Source organism: Notothenia rossii (assembly GCF_949606895.1).
Source record: "Notothenia rossii genome assembly, chromosome: 4".
Taxonomy (NCBI): Eukaryota; Metazoa; Chordata; class Actinopteri; order Perciformes; family Nototheniidae; genus Notothenia; species Notothenia rossii.
In genome coordinates, this window is record NC_136902.1 from 3,221,995 (window position 1) to 3,247,253 (window position 25,259).

Consider the following 25,259-nt stretch of genomic DNA (forward strand, 5'->3'; position numbering starts at 1 on the left):
TTTTGAAAATCTCAGCATCCTTTTTTTATTAGTATTATTATTATTATTATTTATTAGTATATATTAATATTTATTAGTATTTATTAGTATGTATTAGTATGTATTAGTATCTATTATTAGTATTGCATTGGATCCAAGGGTCTTTTAAAATTGATTACAAAATAATTGTGCTGGTTTCTAAAGCTAATCTTAGAAAGGTGATATTTCACAGTTTCTTCAAGGTCTCACAATGCATGTTATTTATTAATTGTTAAGTGGTCTTAATATCTCCATTACACTCAGTTTCGTGATGGTGCAGAGTTCAGTCCAACATTGCTGTCTCTGCACTTTTATATTTCCTCAGTCTCTGCTCTGCGCGCCTCCTGCATCCTCCCCCCACCTCTCGGTTACGCGCACGTCGGGTCGCCATGGGGTATTTTTTGGGTTGGAGGGGGGGTGGAGCCTGCGTACTGCTGCAGCTGTCTGTGATCGTGTAGTTGTGTAGTGTGTGTGATTGTGTAGTGTGTGGAGCCACAGAGATGCAGCCATAGTCTCCGCTCCAGTCTGAGAAAAACCGAAGCCAGAGGACCGTCAGAGTTTCAGCTTCAGAGCATCGGAAAGGTGAGCGGAACCACATCTGCATCTCTTATTATCTCCTCCAGAGGAAGCCCCTTGTCCTTGAAAATCAGAGCCGAGGATGCATCCCCTCGGCTGGGGGAGAGCAGGCCGGGAACCAACATGGATGCTGCTGCAGAGTTGAGGATGATGCTTGCACAGATTATGCATCCTAACATCGAATTCCCACCGTCTAATCCTCAAAATGCACCGTTTACACCGGGATGCACACCGTATCAAAGACATGTTTAACACCCAGGGAGTGCAAACTGAGACACCTTTTGTATTTCTGCGTAAAGATGGTGAATGATCTTGTGCAGAGGCTATACTGTGTCATGATGACACCCATTAGGACGCAGCTATATTCTCACAAATGGCGATGTTGCTTTTATTTTGGGGTTTTCTGGAATCAATTAGCTGGATGTGTTTCTCATGCATCACGGTTGTCAGTAAGTGATTTAGTTCCCGCAGCAGCAGAGGCAGGCAGGGAGGCCAGGAGGTTGCAGGAGAAACGCACAGAAATGTCACAATTTACACTGAAAAAAGGTGAAAAATTGACTTTTTAGGGAATTAAAATATATGAAATCCAGCATGTTGGCCTCATGGATCTTTAGCATTTCACCTATAAGTCTAACAGAGCTGCGTATTTCCACACATCTGTATTGTCAGCTGTTGCCTGCAGTCACCAGTGTACCTAAATACCTTTAGGTAAAGGGAGGCAGTGGCTCAGTGGATAGTGTGCTGGACTTCGAATCAGGGGATAGCAAATTCGAGTCCCACTGCAGCCTACATGTCGTTGTGTCCCTGGGCTTGTGTCCACTTCACCCCAAAGTGCTCCTGTGGGGATTGTCCACAGTACTCAATGTATATTAGTCGCTTTGGATAAAAGAGTCTAACAAGTGACATGTAATGTAATGTGATGTCATTTACTTAAATACAATTTAGAGGTACTTCGCTGGTTTTTATGACAAAATACAACGTGTTATCACAGATTACGATAAGACTTATTGAGTCCCAAGCTACTGTACCCAGCAGTATATATATAGAACATTTAATAATATAAATAAGCTTCTCTTTTAGCGACTAATTAAAGCATCAATAAATAACCAGGAGAAACACTTTTGGTGATTAAACAGCCGGGACGAATCAATAGCTCTTTACAGTAATCAAGAAATCTGCTTACAGGGTTCATTTAGGGTCTTTTCCTTCATGACGCCAAGTAAAAAATACATTGTGTTATATTTAATTTGAACAATGGACACAGTTTGTTAAAAATGTAAAAATGCACTGAAACCTCAGTAACCTATATCTGATATTACAGTATTTATAGGCAGTGAATTATATTCTATACTGGATTGAATTACAGTATTTTATTATATGCAGTGATTTTATAGAAGCGTCTTGAAACATTCAGTAAATAGCAAAGCTTTACACATCATTTCTCCTTCTGCATTTAGTACATGAACACATGTCAATGACATGGACTGTAAGTGCACTGTAATACAATATATAGCAGTGTACAAATACTCTTACTGTAGTTGTACACTTTTTTTAATAGTACTTTTCGTCAGCAAGATTTTGAAATGAGTATTTATATGCATTTCTAAACTGTGGGATTTCCGCTTTTACTACAGTAACATTTTAAATGAAGGACTTGTAACTTATAAAGTATTATTATTATTATTATCTTGGAGCCATAATGGACTCGAGCATTAAATTCAACTTGCAAAATGTTAAACAAATCAGACCCTTCTTAACTGTCAGTGCTGCAAAGTCATACCTCCACTGTTTGATTCTATCCCACATTGAATACTGTTTCACAAACTGGTCGTTTGCTTGTGCCACAAACCTGAAACCCATAGAACAGCTGTGCAAGAGAGCTCATGCAACCACTGTACCATCCCCCCCCCCCCCCCCCCCTTTTAGGGGAATTCACCCACAAAAAACACACTGGACGCTGCACTAGGTCAGAAACCAGAGGAGAGTGTGAAGTCCACCGCAGACGGACCACTGTTGGACAAAATGTCCTCTCCGTTAAAGGCAGCTCTTTGTGGAATAGCCTCCCAGCTGAGATACAGGATTGTCCCACTCTCAATAGCTTCAAAGGTCAACTCAGAGAATGGTGGAGACACAACCAGACGTGCGATCACCGCTAAATGCACTTTAACACAGGGGAATCTCCTCTTGCACTTTATATGTCGTTGCTGCTATCGTGTACTGCCATGTGGTAAATACTTGTATATGCTGATCTTGCTATTTTGCACTTTTTGCATATCATGTATTTATTTGTTGCTATGTTTATGCAGAGTGTCCACGGGGTCTTAAAAAGTATTAAAAGTTGATAAATCAATTTAGTAAAAATTAAGGCTGTCAAAAAGTATTAAAGGGAATTTCCCAAGGTGTTACATTGTATAGCTTGTTTTCAATAAGTATATAAATGGTCCAAAGAGGTTGTATTCTACAGTCTGCCTGAATGTAATCATGGCGTAGGTGTGTAGTGTGATTCTGTGTAGTTTATTTATGGCATCCCGTTGGGTTTGACGTCACCTGAACAGGACATCGCACGCTCACTGCTTGATAGCGCGAGAAGGTCCGTTGACGCCGGTTGCTAAACAACATCGTTATGGGGAAATGCAAGTCTGCGTCCAAATGGTTGGAAGATAAGGAGGAAGGACAATCAATACTGTATATAGTCAATGTGAGGTAAAGTGTGTCGCCAAGGTAACCGGTTAGAACTCCAAGTGGCGATGAGGTCTCAAAATGTATGGAAAGGGTCTTAAAAAAGGTCTTACATTTAACTTTAGGATTCCTGCATAGACCCTGTATAATTGTCATGTTCTTATATGTTGTATGTTAAGGTTGTGGTATTTCAACCTAAGGAACAATTATGATGCACTACGTTTTATATATAATAATAATTCATTCTATTTGGAGGCGCCTTTCAAAGCGTCCAAGGGGACACCTTACACTTCATAAAATATTCTAAGGAAAGGTTTAAGACTGTCACACATACATGTATAACATACACATTTATAGACTTGGCATTTCAACTTTTACTTAAGAAATATTTAAGTGACAGCACTTCTTATTTGTCTGTGGTCTCTCTACAGGTCTGCGTACCTCTTCCTCTGCTCTCCGTCCCACAGGCCTGATTCATTTAGTTGACCAGACGTGTATATGTTTCAACTTTTTAAAGAACATCCATAACATTCATGTGTTTGCAACTTTAAACTATCTAAAATATCATATTCCAATTACTTGTATATAATAATAATAATCATAAATTGAATTTTTATATAGCACTCATCAAGCATCAAAGTCGCTTTACAGTTTGGAGGGGGTGTGGGAGAAGGACAGACGAAGACGAACGACAGACAGGGATTGATGGGGGGGCGCTATGAGTGTACTGATGACAAGAGATGGGTCTTGAGGCGGGGGGGGGGGGGGGAGGAGCCTGTGACCTCAGATGTTCATTGTCATATCTACACTGTAGCTGCCGAACACATGACGATGACAGCCTTGAATCTTGATCCCTGCTTTACTCCCTGTTTTCAGAGAGAGATCATGGCAGAGCACCAGAGGCAGCGCTCGCTCTCCACCGCCGGGGAGACTCTGTACCTCGTGCTGGGGGTGGAGAAGGTGGCGACCCCCGACGACATCAAGAGGTCCTACAGGTGAGGCACACCCACAAGTGGAGTACGATATGCACCCAGGAAGTGAGAATAACTAAGAAAGGAAACTCACTTTTGAGAAAGGATGCCCGTTGTAAAACCCCCCGTGCTCTGACTGAGCTTTAGGCAGAGGTGGGAAGGAGTGGAGTACAAGGAGTTTGATGCCGTCAAACTGTAATATTAGTCTACCTAGTTTCAAAGTTGAGTGTCTTTGGGATTGAATCACATATATGATCCAATACGCATCCAGGAAATGAGAATAAAGAAAACTCACTTTTGAGAGAGGACGCCTTTTTAAAAAAAAAAAAAACATACTCTGACTAAGCTTTACTCTGAGGTGGGAAGTAATGGAGTACAAATACTTTGTTACTATACTTAAGTACATCTTTCTGGTATCAGTACTTTACTCCACTACTTATTTTTCTGACCACTTTCTACTTCTTACATGTTGAACACAAATACCTGTACTTTCTACTTCTTACATGTTGAACTCAAATACCTGTACTTTCTACTTCTTACATGTTGAACACAAATACCTGTACTTTCTACTTCTTACATGTTGAACTCAAATACCTGTACTTTCTACTTCTTACATGTTGAACTCAAATACCTGTACTTTCTACTTCTTACATGTTGAACTCAAATACCTGTACTTTCTACTTCTTCCATGTTGAACACTAATACCTGTACTTTCTACTTCTTACATGTTGAACTCAAATACCTGTACTTTCTACTTCTTACATGTTGAACACAAATACCTGTACTTTCTACTTCTTACATGTTGAACTCAAATACCTGTACTTTCTACTTCTTACATGTTGAACTCAAATGCCTGTACTTTCTACTTCTTACATGTTGAACTCAAATACCTGTACTTTCTACTTCTTACATGTTGAACTCAAATACCTGTACTTTCTACTTCTTACATGTTGAACTCAAATACCTGTACTTTCTACTTCTTACATGTTGAACACAAATACCTGTACTTTCTACTTCTTACATGTTGAACCCAAATACCTGTACTTTCTACTTCTTACATTTTGAACACAAATACCTGTACTTTCTACTTCTCACATGTTGAACCCAAATACCTGTACTTTCTACTTCTTACATGTTGAACTCAAATACCTGTACTTTCTACTTCTCTCATTTTCCAAACAGGCTGGTTCCTTTAGTCTGAATGTGTGTTTGGTGGCGTGATCATTATTCTTTAGTCATTGCGTGCCTATTGATTTGAACACGATCCGTGTATCCATCATTTCCTGGTCTTCTCTAAAGAAGAGGGACCAATGGAAACGTTGTCATGTTGCCGTTGGTCACCATGGAAACATTCATTAGCTAACAATGACATTATTGTTCTATTAATATAAAGGGAAGTCAGGTACTCTTTAAAACAGCTGCTAGTTATGGGTACTTTTTACTGAAGTACATTTCAAAGCCTCTTTACTTTGACTTGAGTAAAGAAGTTTAGTCAGTACTTCTACTTTTTAAACACGAGTATCTGTACTTCTACTTGAGGAAAGGATGTGTGTATTCTGCCCTCTCTGATTAATACTACAAACACTGCGTTAGAAGACGTGGGGACACTTTTCTCAGATTTAAAAAAGCACTACTTGCCCCCTGCAAACCATACATACAGTATATACATACACACATACATGTGCTTACGATCAAGTCTGAAATTGTACCTGCATTACAGCAGCTCCATTTGCAGCATCAACCCAAGGCAAATATTAAGACAAGATCAAAGGACAACTAACATTTAACCTCACGTGTGACGTGTCACTGAAGAGAGGCAAGCTTTCTGTGCAAATATACAGTTGGAGGTAGAATGTACCTAAATGCCTTTACTCAAGTACTTAAGTACAATTTAGAGGTACCATTTTATTCTATTTCTTCTCTGCATTTCAGAAGCTAATAAAGTACATTTAGAGAAGCTAATGAGGAGAAAATGAACTCGGTTGGAGTGCAGTGCTGTGTCTCAAATCACGTTGTGCACTAAAGGAGCACTTATATATATATACTGTAGATATTTACTAGAATCCTGTAATATCTTTATTTATTGACTAAAAATTGAGTTATTGCATTTTTTGTGATATACTGTATTTATTTTGCACATTTAATCCCACTGCTACCTCTTGTTACTGCACGTTATAACTGCACAGCCCTTTTACTTCCTTCCAAACGCATATATTGAGTTATATTATATATTAATATTATTATATACTGCTCCTTTTTTAACAGTATTTTTGATTTATTGGACATTTTAATTGATTTGCTGCAGATATTTTCCACATTTCTGCTCAATATTCCCTCTTTAACCTCCCTCTGCTCTCCCACTTTAATTCACATGAGCGGTTTTTCCACACTCTTATTTTCATCTTGTATTGTTGTCTCGCTTGTTTCTTATTGTTTTGATTTAATCTGTGGATTATTTTCAAGTGGTTTCATCTAAAAAATGTCAAATAATGTTGAACAAATATCCTCAATACCTCCCAAAGCTCAACACGACTTCCTCCGACTGACAGATATTTACTAAATTCTCAATTCTTGCACAAATCGTTATTTACCCCTCTCAGAATAGCTCCCACAGTATTTTGTGATTTTATATTTTATTTCATTGTCTTTTTCCGCTGATTTTCTCCACAGGAAACTTGCGTTGAAGTTCCACCCCGACAAGAATCCCGAAAACCCCGAGGCGGCGGATAAATTCAAGGAGATCAACAACGCTCACGCCATCCTGAACGACCCGACCAAGAGGAACATCTACGACAAATACGGCTCTCTGGGGCTCTACGTGGCCGAGCAGTTCGGAGAGGAGAACGTCAACACCTACTTCGTTCTCTCCAGCTGGTGGGCCAAGGTGAGACGGAGGGGCAGCACCTCTAGATCAGGGTTCAAGACTCAGAGGTTCCTTTTCATTACATAAACACAACTACAGTGGGATTATGTAATGCATGACCAACTGAGGTCGAAGGCTCCTCAACAGTGAAATTACAAGACGTAAAACAAACGTATATAAAAATATATAATGAAATAGAATAAATTAATAAAAATGGTTACAATAAATGTACCTATACATACAAAGAAGAAACTATAAGAATACTGTCAAATAAAATGTGAAATGGGAGCAAATATCAGAAAAATACGAGAAATAAATATGTATATATAAAAAAATGGAATACTACAAGAATAACACCAAAAACTTTGAACCAACAACTCATCAGTTACCAAGTATTTTATGATTTTATTCAACATTAATGTACAGACAAGGTACAAAAAATACGTTCAAGCAGGAGGACAGAAAGCTTAGTTTATAAAAAACAGACTGTAGCCCTCCTGTGAGTCATTGAATTACTTGAAATATCTACAAACGTTATGATAAAGAATTTTAAAAATACAATACCAAAAAAAAAACAGAAATGTCACAGAGTACATAAAATAATAATAATAATAATAATAGTAAGGCAAGGCAAGTTTATTTAACACAAGGCAATTCAAGGTGCTTTACAAAAATGAAAGACATTCAGACAAAAGCATTAAAAAGAAAAGATAATAAAAGAAACATTAAAAGTAAATGAATAAAAAGTTACAGTGCAGTTTAAGATTTGAATAGTTCACACAGAAGTTCCATTTTACTGATGCCTTTCTTTAAGGTTTCTCCGAACATGAGCTGTGTACGTCCCGAGCAGCATACACAGAGAGAAGCAGCCAGGACAAAGTCCCCAGACTCTGATCCCCTCGGGTTACTAGCCCCAAATGTTCACGAACCAAAAACAAAACACAACCGCTCAGTTTCAATTTTTAAAAGCAGCGGCAAAAAGGAAAAGTCTTCAGCCTGGATTTGAAAGTAGTCAGAGTTTCAGCGGACCTGCAGCTTTCTGGGAGTTTGTTCCAGATATAACTGAACGCTCCAGGTTTAGTTCTGACTCTGGGGACAGAAAGCTGACCAGTCCCTGAAGACCTGAGAGATCTGGACGGTTCATCATTTAGTAGCGGGACAGGCCCGTATCAGACCTCATGGGAGCAAGGAGAGGGTCTGCTCACCCTGGTCAAGATGATTTTATATTTGTATGCGTTACTTTTTTAACATTGGCTCTTATTTGCCCCTCACAGGGCTTCCTGGGTGCCGGGTGTACACTATGATAACCGCCCACTGCAGAGTGTGTGTGTGGTGCTCTTTATATATCTATGGTGGTACACAACTCTGACGGCGGTGGTGGGGGGGGGGGGGAGAGCACGCTCGTGAACTGTTAGCGCCCACTGCACCTCGCGGGAGCACGCCACAGCGTAAAGCACTCGCAGACATTTCGATGATTTGAACGGAAAAGTTAGGTTTGGAAACGATGTCATCTCCTTTTTGGCGGGCATGCATGACACCGGAGCCTCGCTGCGGGGAAGCTTCGGTGCTGTTCTGAGTTTGTTCTAATCTGTCAAAATGACGGACTGTCATTATTAAAATATTCGGTTAACGCGACCTCTGGGTGGTGCTGTGTGTGGCTCTAATTTAATGAAACTGCCGTCGTTGTTATTTTGATGGAAGCTTCTGGATCAATGGAGACTCGGAGAGAGCAGGAACTTTGATGGAAAACACCGACGGTTTATTTGGAGCCTCGGCCGGAGAATTCACAAGAAGACATGTTCTGAAGATCTCTAACTCAGACCCGTGTATTTAGCTCAGAGAGAATAATCTACATTGTCTATAACAAGAGAAAGCACTATAGCCTCTATCAGCTGACGCCAACAGGCAGGAACAGGGAGACAACACACTGAGAGCAGCCCGAGGTGCAGGCCTGAGCTCAGTGAGGGCAGACTGATCAACTGGGTCAGAGGTATTGGCCTAGGAAAATATGTCCCCAATAGTATGGTGCTGATCCTGGATCTTCTGGGTCACCCAGTTGACTCAGCAAGCAAAACCTTCTACAACTACACGTAACCAATCAAATGTCTACTGTCTCTTCTGCCGTAGCCGAAGTGGATTAAAAGGGAAAAGCGTTGCTGGAAATGCGGCCGTACGTCACACTCGGCAGCTGACTTAAAGAAACCCTGCCCCGAATGTGCAGAGCTGCACCTTCACGCTTTAGCCAGGAAGAAGTATTCGCACGACACCACACAGTTATGTCTTCCTCTCACCTGGTTTTCTGTCCCCTTCAGGCGCTGTTTGTGTTCTGCGGTCTGGCCACCGGCTGCTACTTCTGCTGCTGCCTGTGCTGCTGCTGTAACTGCTGCTGTGGGAAATGTAAACCCCGGCCTCGAGAGGGCCAGGAGCAGGCGTTCTACGTGTCTCCTGAAGACCTGGAGGCCCAGCTGCAGTCTGACGAGAGAGGTGAGACCACAACACCTGAAGCCAGAGAGGGCAAAAGCACACACATCCTTTACTCAAGTAGAAGTACAGATACTCGTGTTTAAAAATACTCTGGTGAAAGTAGAAGTACTGACTAAACTTCTTTCCTCAAGTCAAAGTAAAGAGGCTTTGAAATGTACTTCAGTAAAAAGTACCCATAACTAGCAGCTGTTTTAAAGAGTACCTGACCTCCCTTTATATTAATAGAACAATAATGTCATTGTTAGCTAATGAATGTTTCCATGGTGACCAACGGCAACATGACAACGTTTCCATTGGTCCCTCTTCTTTAGAGAAGACCAGGAAATGATGGATACACGGATCGTGTTCAAATCAATAGGCACGCAATGACTCTAAATAATAATGATCACGCCACCAAACACACATTCAGACTAAAGGAACCAGCCTGTTTGGAAAATGAGAGAAGTAGAAAATCGTCAGAAAATAAGTAGTGGAGTAAAGTACTGATACCAGAAAGATGTACTTAAATACAGTAACGTAGTATTTGTACTCCACTACTTCCCACCTCTGCCTAAAGCTTAGTCAGAGCATGGGGCGTTAAAATGAGCATCCTCTCTCAAAAGTGAGTTTTCTTGTTTAGTTATTCTCATTGTCTGGATGCTTTTGGATCAAACATGTTATTCAATCCCAAAGACACTCAACTTTTAAACTAGGTAGACTAATATTATATTATATGTTTGACTTAACTTCAGACTATAAATATTTGAGTACATATTTTGATTTTGATAACATTTTGATTGACGTTACAGCCCTAATTCATATATCACAATTCTACGAGTGCATTTGAAAGTCTTTAACCTATACCAGAGTATTTCTACACTCTGGGATTACTACTTTTATAGAAGTGAGATATCTAAACACTTTGTCCTCCGTGCTCTGACCTGAGAAATGTCCTAATGTTGTCTTTTTGAATCTCTGTCTACATGTTTGTTGAAGCAGATTTGGGGAGGGTCATCTCCTCTGTGATAACTAATGCAATATTCTCTCACTCCCGTCCACTAAGCCCCCCTCGACCCAGTGTGGACGCAGCCTGGGGACGCTGCCCCCCCCCTCATTGAGCCCCTCATTGAGCCCCTCTATTAGAGCGAAGAGGCTGAAACCTGTTGTCTTATTTGTTTTATAAGTAGAGGCTGGGGGCGACCCCATAATGCTGCAGCCGTCAGCCACAGAGACCACGCAGCTCACGGGGGACGGCCATCACTCCTACCACACCGACACCGGCTTCAACTAACCCCCGCCCCCCCCACGACCCACCCACCCCCCCGCGGTCCTGCCTGCTCCACCTCAGCCAGAAGAAGAGGGCGGCGGCCATGTTGTTTCCAGAGCGGCGCTGAGGGACTCGTAAGCATGGCCCGTTACCAAGGAACTAATCAAGAAGTCACTTCCTCAAACCGTTTTGTTTCTCTCGGCCTTTTTACCCCCACTCTCTCTCTCTTTGTCCCACATCCTGGCATGCACTGTTTCCAAAATGGTATCCAAATGTTTCATATTTTGCAAAGCAGTTATACTTTGCAGAGTTCATAGATGAGAGCAGCAGCTACGTCGCTTCCTGGCAAAATTACAGCCCCGCCCACTTATGTGTGAAACCAAAACATCAGCGTTAAGCGGGAAATATAGTTGTATCTTTCCTTAAAGCTGTTGTGTTGTGTATTGGACAAACAACAACTATATTTCTCTCTGAAAAAAGGTCGATATGTGGCTTCAGGCCTCGTATGTCTGTGGGAAACACTTCATCACAGCTAATGATGCTAACAAGGCTAACGCCAATCATCAGCGTAATGAAGAAGTCACCCCCTCAAACCGTTTTCTTTCTCTCGGCCTTTTTACCCTCCTCTCTCTCTTTGCCCCACGTCATGGTGTAGCATGCACTGTTTCCAAAATGGTTTCCAAATGTTTCATATTTTGCAAACAGTTATACTTTGCAGAGCTCCTAGATGAGAGTAGCAAAATTACAGCCCCGCCCACTTATGTGTGAAACCAAAAATCAGCGTTAAGCGGGAAAAAATAGTTGTATCTTCCCTAAAAGCTATTGTGTTGTGTATTGGACAAACAACAACAATATTTCTCTTTACTTCCTGTCGGGAAAAAGGTCGATCTGTGGCTTCAGTCTGTGGGAAACACTTCCTCACAACTAATGAGGCTAACGTCAATCATCAACGTAAACGGTTGTAATGGTAAAAGTCAGAGTAGTAAATATACTGTATGTACTGCATTGACAAATATGCAGTACTTGCCACTCGTCCACTGTTAGAGTGAAATATATTTATTTAAATTAAACTATAAATCTCAAACAACATTCTGTAGTCATTTCAGCATGCTAATTGGGCTCCATGTAAATAAAAAAACGCACTGTATTCCTAATGTTTTCATGTGATTAGCGAAAAAACCTCACAATCTGTACTTCCCACCAGTCACATGACACAGAGTGTATTCACACAAAAAGGGGCGGGGCATGACGTAGAAGGAAAGAACCCGATTGGTTGCTCTCATCTATAGATATACGTGTTAGTGCAATATGTCCACACAGAGGAGAGGGGGCTCAGGGGGCTTTCAGACGGTGTGTGATCAGTGCCATCATTTACTCGTGCAATTGTTCCCTTAAATCAGAGCCCGTTTGAGTGTGTGTGTGTTCGTCTGTGAGTGTGCCCCCCCCCCCCCCCCCCCCCTTCCCCCGAGAGTTTTTAATGTGAATCATGAGGCGGATAATGCACCGAGCTTTATCTGCAGAGGTCTGCTGACAAAACGTTAGTTATTATAATTAGTGTTGGCTTTACATTCCCCCCCGACCCTGTTTTTCTTTCTTTGCCGCAGCTCGAACGTTATTCAGTTTTTTTTATTATTTGCATTGCACATATAGTTATGGCAGACTTTCAGTCCAGCAAGAATTATATTTTTTCACCACTTATTCGTCACATCAGCAGACACATTTGATTATAATGTTATAATTGGATTCAGACATTTGAATCTCATACAAAAAACGGATTATTTAAATTAGTGAAGAAAAGGTTATTTGTATTTGGATGACTTGCTGCACTTATTTATTCCATTTGCAAGCAGTCATCACTAATTAAGACCAAAAGAAGTGAATTGCATGTCATTGTTTAGTTTTTGTTTACCCATTGATCTGTGGAGCTGTGGAGCAGGTGAACATGTTTTCAACTCTGAGCCGTCTTGAATATGTTGAGTAGTTAATGTGATGTGGAAAGCAAAACATGTTACACCTTTGAGAGCGGGGAAATAAAGCTGATTAGTTGGGCTGTACCGATGACTTAGCTTAGCATTGGAATTACAAAACTGTAAATGAATTGTGTTTAAAGCCAGTGTTCGTGCCCTTTGTCTGATGGAGATTAAGCTACACTTATATAATTAGTATTATAATAGAAGGAGACTCCAGTAGTCGCTGCATACATGTAGGACTCGTGTGATCCAACTTCCCAAAAGTCCACATTTATTTCCATCTCATAAAAAAAGTCAGCTTTAATCCATATTTTTGGGCATTTTATCTCAGAAACAACTTTTTTACTGCTTTCAAAACCAGCTTTCTGCACACGGAGAGGGAGGCAAGAATAGAGAGCATGTATTCAAAAGATTAATTAATATGAAAAGAGGTTCTTTTTTGGACGCCATTTAATATCAGAATCTGAATTTGGTGTATTGCCAAGCAGGTGTCACATACACTACATGTACTTAGGAGTCACACACACACAGTAAGCAACATGAAAAGCTTGATTAGAAGACTTTGACAGAAGCTTCTAAATGTCACTGAGTTAAATCCGGTACCCGCCCTACTGACCTGACTGTTTTTTATGTCGTGCATAAATCAGATCATGTTTCTCGTCCTCGTGTTTTGAACTGAAGTCCGATGCTGTGATCGTTTTATCATTGTTGACCATATGTTTTGTAGAGTAAGAAGCTCGTCGGCATATCTTCATCAGTGCTTACAGGCAGCTCCACGTTTTAAAAAAAAAAGAAGAGATTTTTCATACCACTGAATCTGCATCGCACACACTTTGCCATGAACATCTTGTCCGTTTTCATAAATGCTAATAATGTGTTTCAATGGTTTACAATTGGTGCGCTCCTGTCGCCACCCTCTGCTCTTAACGGTATGGATGTGACCTCTGTGCCCCCGTGAGATGTTTCCCCTAACCCTCGATGAAACATAGATGTTCCCGTCATGGCTTTTTCATTGAGATACTGAAAGATGCTACTGTAAATGTTCTCAGTTGAATGCACTGTGTGTTTAAAAAAAAAGAAATCAGGAAATGACTCCATAAAAAGACGACATACTATATAAAGTGTAACTATAGTGAAATGGTTATATGATGCATTTCTTTTGGAGTTTTATTTATTTCATACTCGATGATGGATATGATTTTATTAACTGGTATGGTGTTGTAATGTGACCATTGAATTTTAGCAAGGTTAATGGTTAAGTTCGCTTGTACATACACGTCCATATAAAGTATAAACCCTTACCGTTTCTGTTGTAGCATGGTAAATGTGTGTCTGGAAGAAAACAAGTGGATCACTGATCTGATTTGCTGTTGTTGAATAAATGTTCCTGAACATTTGGACTGGTGACCCGCCGTTTGTACAGACGTTTCAATGTGGAAGTACCTTTCATACACAAAGTGGGTTCAGAGCCATACAGAGGTAAAGAGAAATCACAATATCAAGTTAAAAGTAACATGTGTCAAGTTATAATGATACATATACAATAATAAGGCCTTGGTTTTAAGCTTGATATTATGGTTTTCAGTTGTAGACGTATAAATATGAAGGCCAAAATGACCATGTTTTAATACCTAAACATAACAAATACATCGAGTGCATTGTTAATTCGAGAGGTAAATGGAGTGTACTTATACACATGCACTAATGTACAGCCACAGTCCCCCCATGTATAAATAAGATGAGATGTACTTTATTGATCCCAAATAGGGAAGCATTTTGTTGCTGCAGCATAAACAAGGCCTTGCACATACTTAGAGATTAAGAGTAGAAATAAATAATTCTCAAATACAAACATCTCAAAATAGAATAAACCAGCATTAGAGTTTCAATGAACACAATATAAAGCAGGATATTATTTACATTAAGTGTGTAAGGATTGGAATATAGAATTAAATATGAATGTACAACATTTTACTTTTACAGAAGCAAGAAATTCAAGAGAAAGATTTAAAAAAGAAATCCTCGTCAAATAATGAGGAAAAAAGTGTTTCATTACCATATCTACAGAAGTGGGAAGTAACTAAGTAGAGGTACTTTTACTCAATTACAAGATCTGAGTACTTCTACTTTTACTCAAGTACAAGATCTGAGTACTTCTCCCACCTCTGTATATCTACCCTGTATCTGCTGTGCATACTGTATGATGATGAAGTATTTGTATCTGGAGAGCAGCGCCCACCAGCGGGGCGGAGCAGCATCTGTAAGCCGCCTCAGAGTCTCTGTTTCGGGGCTGAGCTGGAAGCTGCTGCCGGAAAGCCGGTCGGAACACTACGGAGGTTAAAGTGAGGCAGCGATGGACCAACAAGGTAAAGCCTTCTCGCGTTGCTCTCACAACACCGTACAATGTATACAAACACATATACAACAGATATGTATGTTAGTTTACCGTGTTCTGAGAGTGTTTAAATGCTGCCTTCGACGGTGGCTAACGTTAGCTGCGTAGGCAACAAGTTAGCATTTAGCTTCGGTTAGCTGTTAGCTTCAGTTAGCTTCAGCACCACGGACAGCTCCACTGTTTATCACCCTGAGCTAATATAACCGTTAGTGTTATAAATACTGCCGTTTTAACTTTATTCGACAATATTTCTTAAAGGTGTCCGTGTTTATTCATTTTAACAGTTTTCTGGACGTTGTGCACTCTCATTTGTAAACGCGGTGTGTGCAGGGGATTAAGTTCTGCAAATAAAGTGTGTGTGTGTGTGTGAGATGTGGAATTGTCACCTGACACCATTGGAGATAGTTGTTCGTATTTTATTTCGAAATGGCAAATACTAAAAGTAGTCTGGGATTAGGTTGCATGTTATATTGCATATCCCTACTCTCTGGTACCACTACTCTATATGCGAGTGATGTATATAATATAAATAACCCTTTTTACTAACTTAATATTCATTTAGAAATTCACAAGATATACAGTATACATATGTGTTTTTTGTATAAATAACTTTTTTGACTTAATCTACCTTTGGGATGCACAATATTGGATAAAAAAGAAAATCCAATATACCAATATTTTACTAAATATTTTTGCCCGATTGCCAATGCTATTCTCGATCAAAGCACATATTATTTTTCTGCCTAATTGCAACTATAATTAAGTTTCTTCTGTAGTTGATTTCACATGAGTTTAACCTTGCTGTTGCAGTGAAGGCCCACGGACAGATGCAGAATGTAATGCTTTCTAAAAAATCTATTTCCTTCAATCCCTGTCTCGTAATTTGTTGTTTTGTAGGTTATGGCGGGGCTTCATCATCCATGAGTTATTCCCAAAGGGTGATGGTAAATGGAATCTCTCCCCCAAGTCTATCAGAGGAGGACATAGACTATCTGCGGACTGAACTGACAAAGGTGATGCGTGGGTATCAATCACAAAAGAACAACATTAACCACTTCTCCTCACTGTCTTTGAACTGTTTTGTGTTTTTTCCAGGTGGAGGATGAGATCCAGACGCTGCGGCAGGTGCTTCTGGTCAAAGAAAAGTATGCAACAGAAATCAGGAGTGAGCTGGGTTTGACCCCCTTCAGTAACATCAAACAGAACCTGTCCAAAGGCTGGCAGGAAGTCCAGACCTCCACCCCGTAAGTGCACCGGCATCTAGAGATTATCCCCAACTAACTGATATTCTATCATTCGTTAAACACATTTTTGATTTGCTGCCTTTCTCTGTATAATAGGGCTTTTGACTTGCAAAACAAGTTTTATAAAGACATCATCCTGGACTATGGGTTACAAGTGTTTACTATATTCTGACATTTAACAGAACACATGATAAAGCGGGGTTTACTGGCAGGCCGCAAACAACTTCACGGCGTATACTGCCACCCAAAGTCCCCGGCCGGAAGTCCCCGGAGTTGGGGACTGGCTTCAGTAGAAGCTGCTGGGACTCCCAGCAGCTTCTACTGAAGCCTTCCGAGTAAATCGCCAGAACACCGACACCTCCTCATCTCCACCGCTCCCATGTTTTCTTTTGTGTTGCCATAAGTTAGTCTCCCTCCGTTGGTCTGCTAGGCTAATGCTAATGCTAATAATGCTAATGCGAGGATAATAAAATGGCGGCTTCACAAAACTTTTCAGAGTTTTACGGGGCGTGGTCTGCATTCCGCCCAGCCAATCAGACATAGGAACAGTGGCGGCCGGCCCATAGGGGCGCTAGGGGCGCCGCCCCACCTCTTCCCACATACAAAAAAATATATTTAAAAAAATATTAAGTTAAAAAATATATATTTAAAAACCTATATATTTCAAAAATATATATTTTTTGTATTTTTTATTTTTAATGAACAAGGTAAATATCATACAATTGTTATCAGTAAAATGTATAATCTACAATAAAATCTTGTTTAAAATTGTGTTACGATGTCTAAAGTTACTGATAGGTCATGTTTCCTGCCTGGCCTTGCCCTTGGCATTAGTTTATCATTACGGGGCGCTGCCCCCGAGCCAAACAGCAGCAACCAGCACGTTGCAAAAGTCTCAATAGTAAACTGTGCCGCCGAAACATAATTTCAGCCAATCAGCGCCGTCAAATATTTTGGTCACGAGAGCGCTCACGAGGGCGCTCACGTTGGCGCCCACGTTGCTTACGTGCGTTGACGTGAGTTGTTTTTTAGACTCGTGAGGAACTGAGGTAGTATCTATAGTAACGCAGTGTAGACGGAGCCGTGACGTTATCTTCAATGAGCTCCCCAGAAAAACAACACAGCCGTTAGCTCTTAGCACTCAGAGCTCACAGCTCTTCATATCTGTTCAGAAACTAGACAAAAGTTAAACAAGTACAAACCACAGACTGTCTGTGTCATGGAGAATACAGTCGCTGGTTTATTTATGTCTGTAGGCCGTTGTTGTGAGTGTGGACGGTCGGAGCATTTACAACGTTAGCTTAGCCAAATCTCCATTAGAAAACACGCATTTTAAAAGGTTTCTCGCCTGCCGTCTGTCTGCAGACTTGTCAAAGCCTTAATTCATGGTTTTTACTATCCGGTATCAGTATGTTGTTACTTCGGCATCACTTTGAAACATGTATTACAAATAAATCACGGTCAAATATGTTCATCTTGTTGTAGTTGTAGCCCCCTTGACAGCAATTCTCTCTCTAGTTTAGCATACTCAGCCCGACTCAGCCTGGTTGTTCCTGGCCCTAGAACCACGATTGTATGGGGCCATTACATCACCAGAAGTCCCAATTTAAGGGGTCATTTCTCCTCAAAAAAATTGTTTTACTCACTATATCAACAGCCCCACCAAAAATGTTTTCCACCAGCCGCCACTGCATAGGAACCTTTTTCTCCCACGAAAGTCCCTGCTCTCTAGAAAGGGGTTAAAAAATGTTCTCAGGAACTAATTTTAGTTCCTAATTCTTTTGGTGTGAACGCGACATTTTCGGAACCATATATCGGAACTAAAGTGGGAAAACTACTGCGGTGTGAACGCGGCTATTGTCTCAATGTCACGCGGTTATATAACCATGGAAAGCGCGCTAATGACCATCGGGCTCTGCTTCTTAACCCCAGGTTGTAATCTGCCAACTTCTGCATGTCCTGCTTTTATTTCAGATATCTCACAGCCTCGGCAACTCTGGACGACATCAGCAACTCCAACATGTGAGTAACCACAGTCGTCAGGTTTGCATGAAAATAAATAACAACAACATTTGTTTGTGTGTGTTTTTACGGTCCCGGGGTTTCCCTGAGGGTTTGCTCTGACCTCTCTCAAGAGGATTCCCTGTTAAGGGACGAGTGATGGGATTTCAGAGGTCAAACCGGATCCTGATAATAGCCTTACAGCCTGTTTACTATTTAACTCTCGTGCATTACTAGGAACTTATTTAGCTTCTTGATTCTCTATTTTTCTATCACTTTCATGGCAAATGGCATCGGATAGGCATGTTTATTTTACTGCAGAACCTTAACCTCAGCTCCTATGATGGGTGTATGATAACATTTGCTTACAAAATACAGTTAGTTGGTTATTTAGAAGAAAAGTGTCCCGTGTGAAACCCATTACATCCACAGTTTCAAACCCCGTGAGCATCATAGTATCCTGCTCTGTATTAGAAGAATTGGGAGGGATGAAACCCTCTCTAAAGGTCACACAGGCAGAGCTCCTAGTCTACTGGGAGCAGTTATGGGAGTGAGTGTGTCCGGTGCCTTGCTCAAGGGCACCACGGCAGGGCAGGAGGTGAACCGGGACCTCTCCAAGTAGCAGTCCACACTCCATGTTTTAGGTCTGGTCGGGGACTTGAACCGGCGACCCTACGGCTCACAGTCCAAGCCCCTACCGACTGAGCCACTGCCTGATATTTATATATATTTTATATATCAACTTTACATGTAGAGCCCTCAAAACTTCAAATGTTTACTTTTGACTATTTTCCACCGGATTGAGACACGTTGCCATGTTTGCCCTATGAGATGAATACACGTTTCGTTTCTGGTTTCCTGCATCGAAAATAAAAATGCATCAAAATCCAAGTTGTTCAGAATCACTGACAGATACCACACTGTGGAGAAATACCCCCTAGCATTAAGTATAACTACATTGTGATCATGTTGGAGGGGGTTTCCCACAGGGGCATTACAGTATGTAAAAGAGCATTTCAAGTGTATGGAAAAGGATTAGGACTGATTCAAGTGGATAACTATTCATATGTAGTCGCTTCAGGAAAACTGTCCTCTATGGTACGTTGTTTGTTTTTGTGTATTTATGTTCTTGGAACGCCACAACAAATAAAATGCATATATATAAACAGTGGAATTATGTAAAAAAACTGTTTTTTAAAGGTTAAATATTCAAAAACTATTATCAATTTGTAATTTGCCACCTCGTCTAAAGTTGATACAAATATGTATCTCTTTGATATTGGACAATAATATCAATATATGGCGCTATGCCAGATGTACTGTTGTGTCACATCTTTGTTGAAAGCGTTGCTGCTTAAATAATGCTGGTTACTCTCTGACATTTTAACGATACGTCTTTCCTCCCTTCATGTCCTGATTTAATTTCTAATTCCTGCAGAGTTGTGAGGACACGGGAGTCCTTCTTCCACGCAGGTCATGTGACGTCCTCCGCTCTGTCCAACATGGGCGTGAGCATCACCAGGAGACTCGCAGACATGAGGTATGGTCCAAAGAAATGCTTTGTTATTGTAAATATGATGTGGTTAAAAAATGCTTTGAGTCTTAACGAGGCGAAATGAGCCGAAAGAAAGAGCTTGAGATAATAATAATAATAAAAACGCCCAAATCTGCCGTTTGCCTTCGTGGCGCTGGTGGGAAGTCTACCGTTGATGGGAGGGTAGAAAAGCACTTTTGGCTGATTCATGCGAGCAGATGGACGAGCAGAACTCCAGCAGAGAGACACAACAAGTGGACAGCTAGAAGAAGCCTTCAAAGCAGTCAAACTGACCTCGATGCTCCTGACTTTTGTTTTGGTTCGGCAGTCGAGCGTTAATCTGATCTCGTTAGTACATCTGGACTCTGAGCAGTCTGTTGTGGCTGACGTCACCTGTGTTTCTGTTTTCACCCTCAGAGCCCTGCCTCTGCCCAGCCCCCCACGGTAAGTGAGAGAGAGAGTGTGTGTGTGTGTGTGTGTGTGTGTGTGTGTGTGTGTGTGTGTGTGTGTGTGTGTGTGTGTGTGTGTGTGTGTGTGTGTGTGTGTGTGTGTGTGTGTGTGTGTGTGTGTGTGTGTGTGTGTGTGTGTGTGTGGCGTGCATGCGCAACAAGGAAAAAAAACATACATGAAATGGAATAGATGAATATGATTAAAAAAATAAGGAGTTAAAGTAAAAATAGATCAAATCAATTGAAATATAAATATTTATATGAACATAAGAATAAGTAAGTAATTGTATGATAATATCACAACATCAAATATATTAAAATGTATATACACTGGAAAAAATGCTGCTCCAAAAACAAGTAAAAACATAATGAAAACGAGGTGTTTTCAGTTGAAATAAGTAAAAAATCTGCCAATAGAACAAGTGAAGGTTTGCTTGGTAAGATCTCTCGGAATAAGAAGTGATATTTAGATAAATCAAATCTTGTAATTATCTGGAGAACTCATTCTGAACTATATTTCACCAGAATCAGGAAATGTTGTGTTTCAAAATAAGCCGCGGATGCTCAAAGGTGTTTCTGTGTTCTGATGTTAGATGGTGATTTCCTAATAAATATGTAAAAACATATGTGTTTCATCTGAGAAACAACTCAAAATAAGATGTTTTGACCGAACAAGACTTCATTTCTCACTGCAGTGTCACTTCTGAAGCTATTATGTCTTATAGCAAGTGTAGAGACACATTCTGACTAGATATTAGGCAAGATTTCAAGTTTTTGTGGTGTATAACAATATTTACTTTAAGTACTAATAAAAGCATAAAACCGGAGATTGCTGTACAGTGAGAGTTTGTTATAATGGCTCAGGTTAGACACTAGCCTACGTTGTGTCAGTGTTTCAGAGTTTAAGATGCTTTTAGTTTAAATGAATATAAACGTGGATTTAGGATTTGAATCATGGAGTTTTTTTAATATGAATTCCCTGACGTTTTTCCTCTGCTCCTTCGATGTGACGCAGGCTGAGCCACACCGTGAGTGTGCCGTCGATGAGGTGAGAAAAACAATTACTGCTGATTTACTGTAAACACCAACGGAGTTCAGTCAGACAACTCACGTGTTTCTAAACATGTTTATTAGAAGCAGCTTATAGTTTGAGTTCGGCGTCTAGGCTCGGGCCTCATCACTCCACAGATTTACAAAGAACATTGAGTGATGATTAGATAACTATCCCCCGAGCCTACAGGTGGAAGCTGGGGTGGAAGCTGGGGTGGAAGCTGGGGTGGAAGCTGGGGTGGAGCTGAGATGGAAGCTGGGGTGGAAGCTGGGGTGGAAGCTGGGGTGGAAGCTGGGGTGGAAGCTGAGGTGGAAGCTGGGGTGGAAGCTGAGGTGGAAGCTGGGGTGGAGCTGGGGTGGAAGCTGGGGTGGAAGCTGGGGTGGAAGCTGGGGTGGAAGCTGGGGTGGAAGCTGAGGTGGAAGCTGGGGTGGTGGTGGGGTGGAAGCTTGGGTGGAAGCTGGGGTGGAAGCTGGGGTGGAAGCTGGGGTGGAAGGTGGAAGCTGGGGTGGAAGCTGGGGTGGAAGCTGGGGTGGAAGCTGGGGTGGAAGCTGGGGTGGAGCTGAGGTGGAGCTGGGGTGGAGGCTGAGATGGAAGCTGGGGTGGAAGCTGGGGTGGAAGCTGGGGTGGAAGCTGGGGTGGAAGCTGGGTGGAAGCTGGGTGGAAGCTGGGGTGGAAGCTGGGGTGGAAGCTGGGGTGGGAGCTGGGGTGGAAGCTGGGGTGGAAGCTGAGGTGGAAGCTGGGGTGGAAGCTGAGGTGGAAGCTGGGGTGGAGCTGGGGTGGAAGCTGGGGTGGAAGCTGGGGTGGAGCTGGGGTGGAAGCTGGGGTGGAGCTGAGGTGGAGCTGGGGTGGAGGCTGAGATGGAAGCTGGGGTGGAAGCTGGGGTGGAAGCTGAGGTGGAGCTGGGGTGGAAGCTGGGGTGGAAGCTGGGTGGAAGCTGGGTGGAGCTGGGGTGGAAGCTGAGGTGGAAGCTGGGGTGGAAGCTGAGGTGGAAGCTGGGGTGGAGCTGGGGTGGAAGCTGGGGTTGAAGCTGAGGTGGAAAATGAAGTGGAAGCTGGGGTGGAAGCTGAGGTGGAAGCTGGGGTGGAAGCTGGGGTGGAAGCTGGGGTGGAAGCTGGGGTGGAAGCTGAGGTGGAAGCTGGGGTGGAAGCTGGGGTGGAAGCTGAGGTGGAAGCTGGGGTGGAAGCTGAGGTGGAAGCTGGGGTGGAGCTGGGGTGGAAGCTGAGGTGGAAGCTGGGGTGGAAGCTGAGGTGGAAGCTGGGGTGGAGCTGGGGTGGAAGCTGGGGTTGAAGCTGAGGTGGAAAATGAAGTGGAAGCTGGGGTGGAAGCTGAGGTGGAAGCTGGGGTGGAAGCTGGGGTGGAAGCTGGGGTGGAAGCTGGGGTGGAAGCTGAGGTGGAAGCTGGGGTGGAAGCTGGGGTGGAAGCTGGGGTGGAATCTTAGGTGGAAGCTGGGGTGGAGCTGGGGTGGAAGCTGGGGTGGAGCTGGGGTGGAAGCTGGGGTGGAAGCTGAGGTGGAAGCTGGGGTGGAAGCTGGGATGGAAGCTGAGGTGGAAGCTGGGGTGGAAGCTGGGGTGGAGCTGGGATGGAAGCTGGGGTAGAGCTGGGGTGGAAGCTGGGGTGGTGGTGGGGTGGAAGCTGGCTGGAAGCTGGGGTGGTGGTGGGGTGGAAGCTGGCTGGAAGCTGGGGTGGTGGTGGTTCAGACGAGCAGCAGCAACATGAAACACAGCAGCAGGAACATGAACGTAGCAATAGCAAGTGAACACAGCAGCAGCAGCGAGGCAGAGGCAGGAAGACCTGGCAGCTTAAATAGAGCGGCATGTTTAGGAGAATGTGATTGGTTGGTTGTAAGAGGGACGAGGTGCGTCACGTGTTAATGTATGATTGGTGCTCGAGTTGACTGCCTGAACTCGCTCGCAGGCTTCGCCCCATTTAAAGTTGAGTTGATTATGAACGTAGAAAAAGCCGATTGTCAATAATACTTTGTCTCCGCAGACACTCCTCTACGTTCAAGTCTTTCGATGAGGTGGTGGGAAGCGTGAAGGTGAGATCATCAAAAACAAAGATACACTGAGCAGGAGTGAAGCTGCCATTATGATAAATAGGTAAATAAGTAAGTAAACAAAGCATCAAATATGTGTAGGTTCATCTGAGGTAAAGTAGAGGTTGCATGTATTATTAATATCATTGTAATAAAATAAAGAACTTGCTGTAAAGTTTTCACTTCTTCAAATATTGTCCGAAAATAATTTCTGCTATCACCAATACTGTTTAAAAGTAATAATAAAATAAATAAATACTTACAAATAGAAAGACATTTGAAATAAAAGCCTCAATTATTTAATAAATGTGCCGGTTCAATTAAATAACAACAATGCTGAAAAATAGAAAAAACTATAATTTGGGAAAGTTATAAATTAGTGAATATTAACAAATGTTAAAGTCAATGAAATGTAACAGAAACAATATATTCGGACTTATTAAATATAAAAAAACAGGAATGACATCTAAGGTATTTAATATATATACAGTTCAAATTGTAAACACATTTAAATGTTATTATTTATTTTATTTTACATACTTATTTGCTTTCTAATTCAACCTGTACATTTATATTATAATTGAGGCATTTATTTATATATTGAGTGATTTGTGTGTGTGTGTGTGTGTGTGTGTGTGTGTGTGTGTGTGTGTGTGTGTGTGTGTGTGTGTGTGTGTGTGTGTGTGTGTGTGTGTGTGTGTGTGTGTGTGTGTGTGTGTGTGTGTGTGTGTGTGTGTGTGTGTGTGTGTGTGTGTGTGTGTGTCTCTGTCTGTCTGTCTGTCTGTCTGTCTGTCTGTCTGTCTGTGTGTGTGTGTGTGTGTGTGTGTGTGTGTGTGTGTGTGTGTGTATAATTTGTATATTATTATTAAGTACTAATCACATGTGTCCTGATTGGATTTCAGGACAGGGTGAGCGGGTTCAAATAATGGAAGCAGCTCTGGGTTTGAGAGGAGACCCTCTCGCTCGTGAACCTTCAAAGAAATCAGGAATAACTATTTTTCATACCTTTTTAAAGTTATGAAATAATGTGATTTAATCCCTTGACTGTGTTACTACAATAAGACTGATAGAATGTACTACCTGTGTGAAGGAGAACTGTGTTCATGTTAAATTGTGTTATCATTTCTGCATGTTTATTTATTAGTTATTTATCTGTGAGTACAGTAAACACATCTTCTGCTCACAATATGCATTCATTGACATTAATTGTGACATTTACAAAGCGTTAAACTGCAAACAAGAAGTATTTTTGTACTCAGAGATTTTTCAATTAAAGTCAATTGAATGTTTTGTTGTGTCATTGATGGTCAAACAACTACATTTAATTAACTGAAGAGAGAAAAGGCTAGTCAGTGGTGATTCTACATTAAGCCTTTGGGTGGCGCTAGAGGCTTAGAAAACAATGAACACTTTCTTTAGGAGTATACTGCATTTAATTATTTTTCGATTACATTCAAAGTTGAAACTGCCAGTCAAAATGCCTTTAAGGGGAATACATTTTAACAAAACATAAGGTGGTTTCCTTTCTAACATCTGATTGTATTGCATCTTCAGAATCTGAAACAGGCTTATCACCAGGTGGGTTGACACAAAAGGAAAAGAACAATTAAAAAAACAGATAGAAAAATATAGTTCAAAATATAACAGAATTTGCATAGAAATGGAATGGAATAAAAAGGAATAAAATATGAAATAAAAATCGGCAGTAATAAAAAAAAAAAAGAAAACCTTTAGTGCAGTTTC

At 41.4% G+C, this 25,259-nt stretch overlaps 2 protein-coding genes across 7 annotated transcripts; both read left to right on the plus strand.

The window, feature by feature from the left end:
• The first annotated feature begins 421 nt into the window (after window positions 1-421).
• Window positions 422-14,201, plus strand: LOC307036691 (dnaJ homolog subfamily C member 5-like). 3 transcript variants are annotated; one of them, XM_079677225.1, is made up of 5 exons: window positions 422-600; window positions 4,150-4,268; window positions 6,915-7,128; window positions 9,420-9,591; window positions 10,758-14,201. In XM_079677225.1, the coding sequence occupies exons 2-5, from the start codon at window positions 4,159-4,161 to the stop codon at window positions 10,859-10,861; spliced, it is 600 nt and encodes a 199-aa protein (XP_079533351.1). In that variant the 5' UTR covers window positions 422-600; window positions 4,150-4,158; the 3' UTR covers window positions 10,862-14,201. The 3 variants fall into 3 exon arrangements, with proteins under 3 accessions (XP_079533351.1, XP_079533352.1, XP_079533350.1); XM_079677226.1 differs by having other exon boundaries at window positions 424-600; window positions 10,634-14,201; XM_079677224.1 differs by having other exon boundaries at window positions 430-600; window positions 10,755-14,201.
• An 814-nt stretch (window positions 14,202-15,015) lies between these two features.
• Window positions 15,016-24,805, plus strand: LOC307036281 (tumor protein D54-like). Of its 4 annotated transcripts, none has more exons than XM_079676437.1 (9): window positions 15,016-15,173; window positions 16,100-16,215; window positions 16,298-16,446; window positions 18,421-18,468; window positions 19,886-19,987; window positions 20,399-20,425; window positions 21,446-21,478; window positions 23,471-23,588; window positions 24,419-24,805. In XM_079676437.1, the coding sequence occupies exons 1-8, from the start codon at window positions 15,161-15,163 to the stop codon at window positions 23,547-23,549; spliced, it is 567 nt and encodes a 188-aa protein (XP_079532563.1). In that variant the 5' UTR covers window positions 15,016-15,160; the 3' UTR covers window positions 23,550-23,588; window positions 24,419-24,805. The 4 variants fall into 4 exon arrangements, with proteins under 4 accessions (XP_079532563.1, XP_079532562.1, XP_079532564.1 ...); XM_079676436.1 differs by having other exon boundaries at window positions 23,471-23,580; XM_079676438.1 differs by having other exon boundaries at window positions 23,471-23,519.
• Window positions 24,806-25,259: the final 454 nt, after the last annotated feature.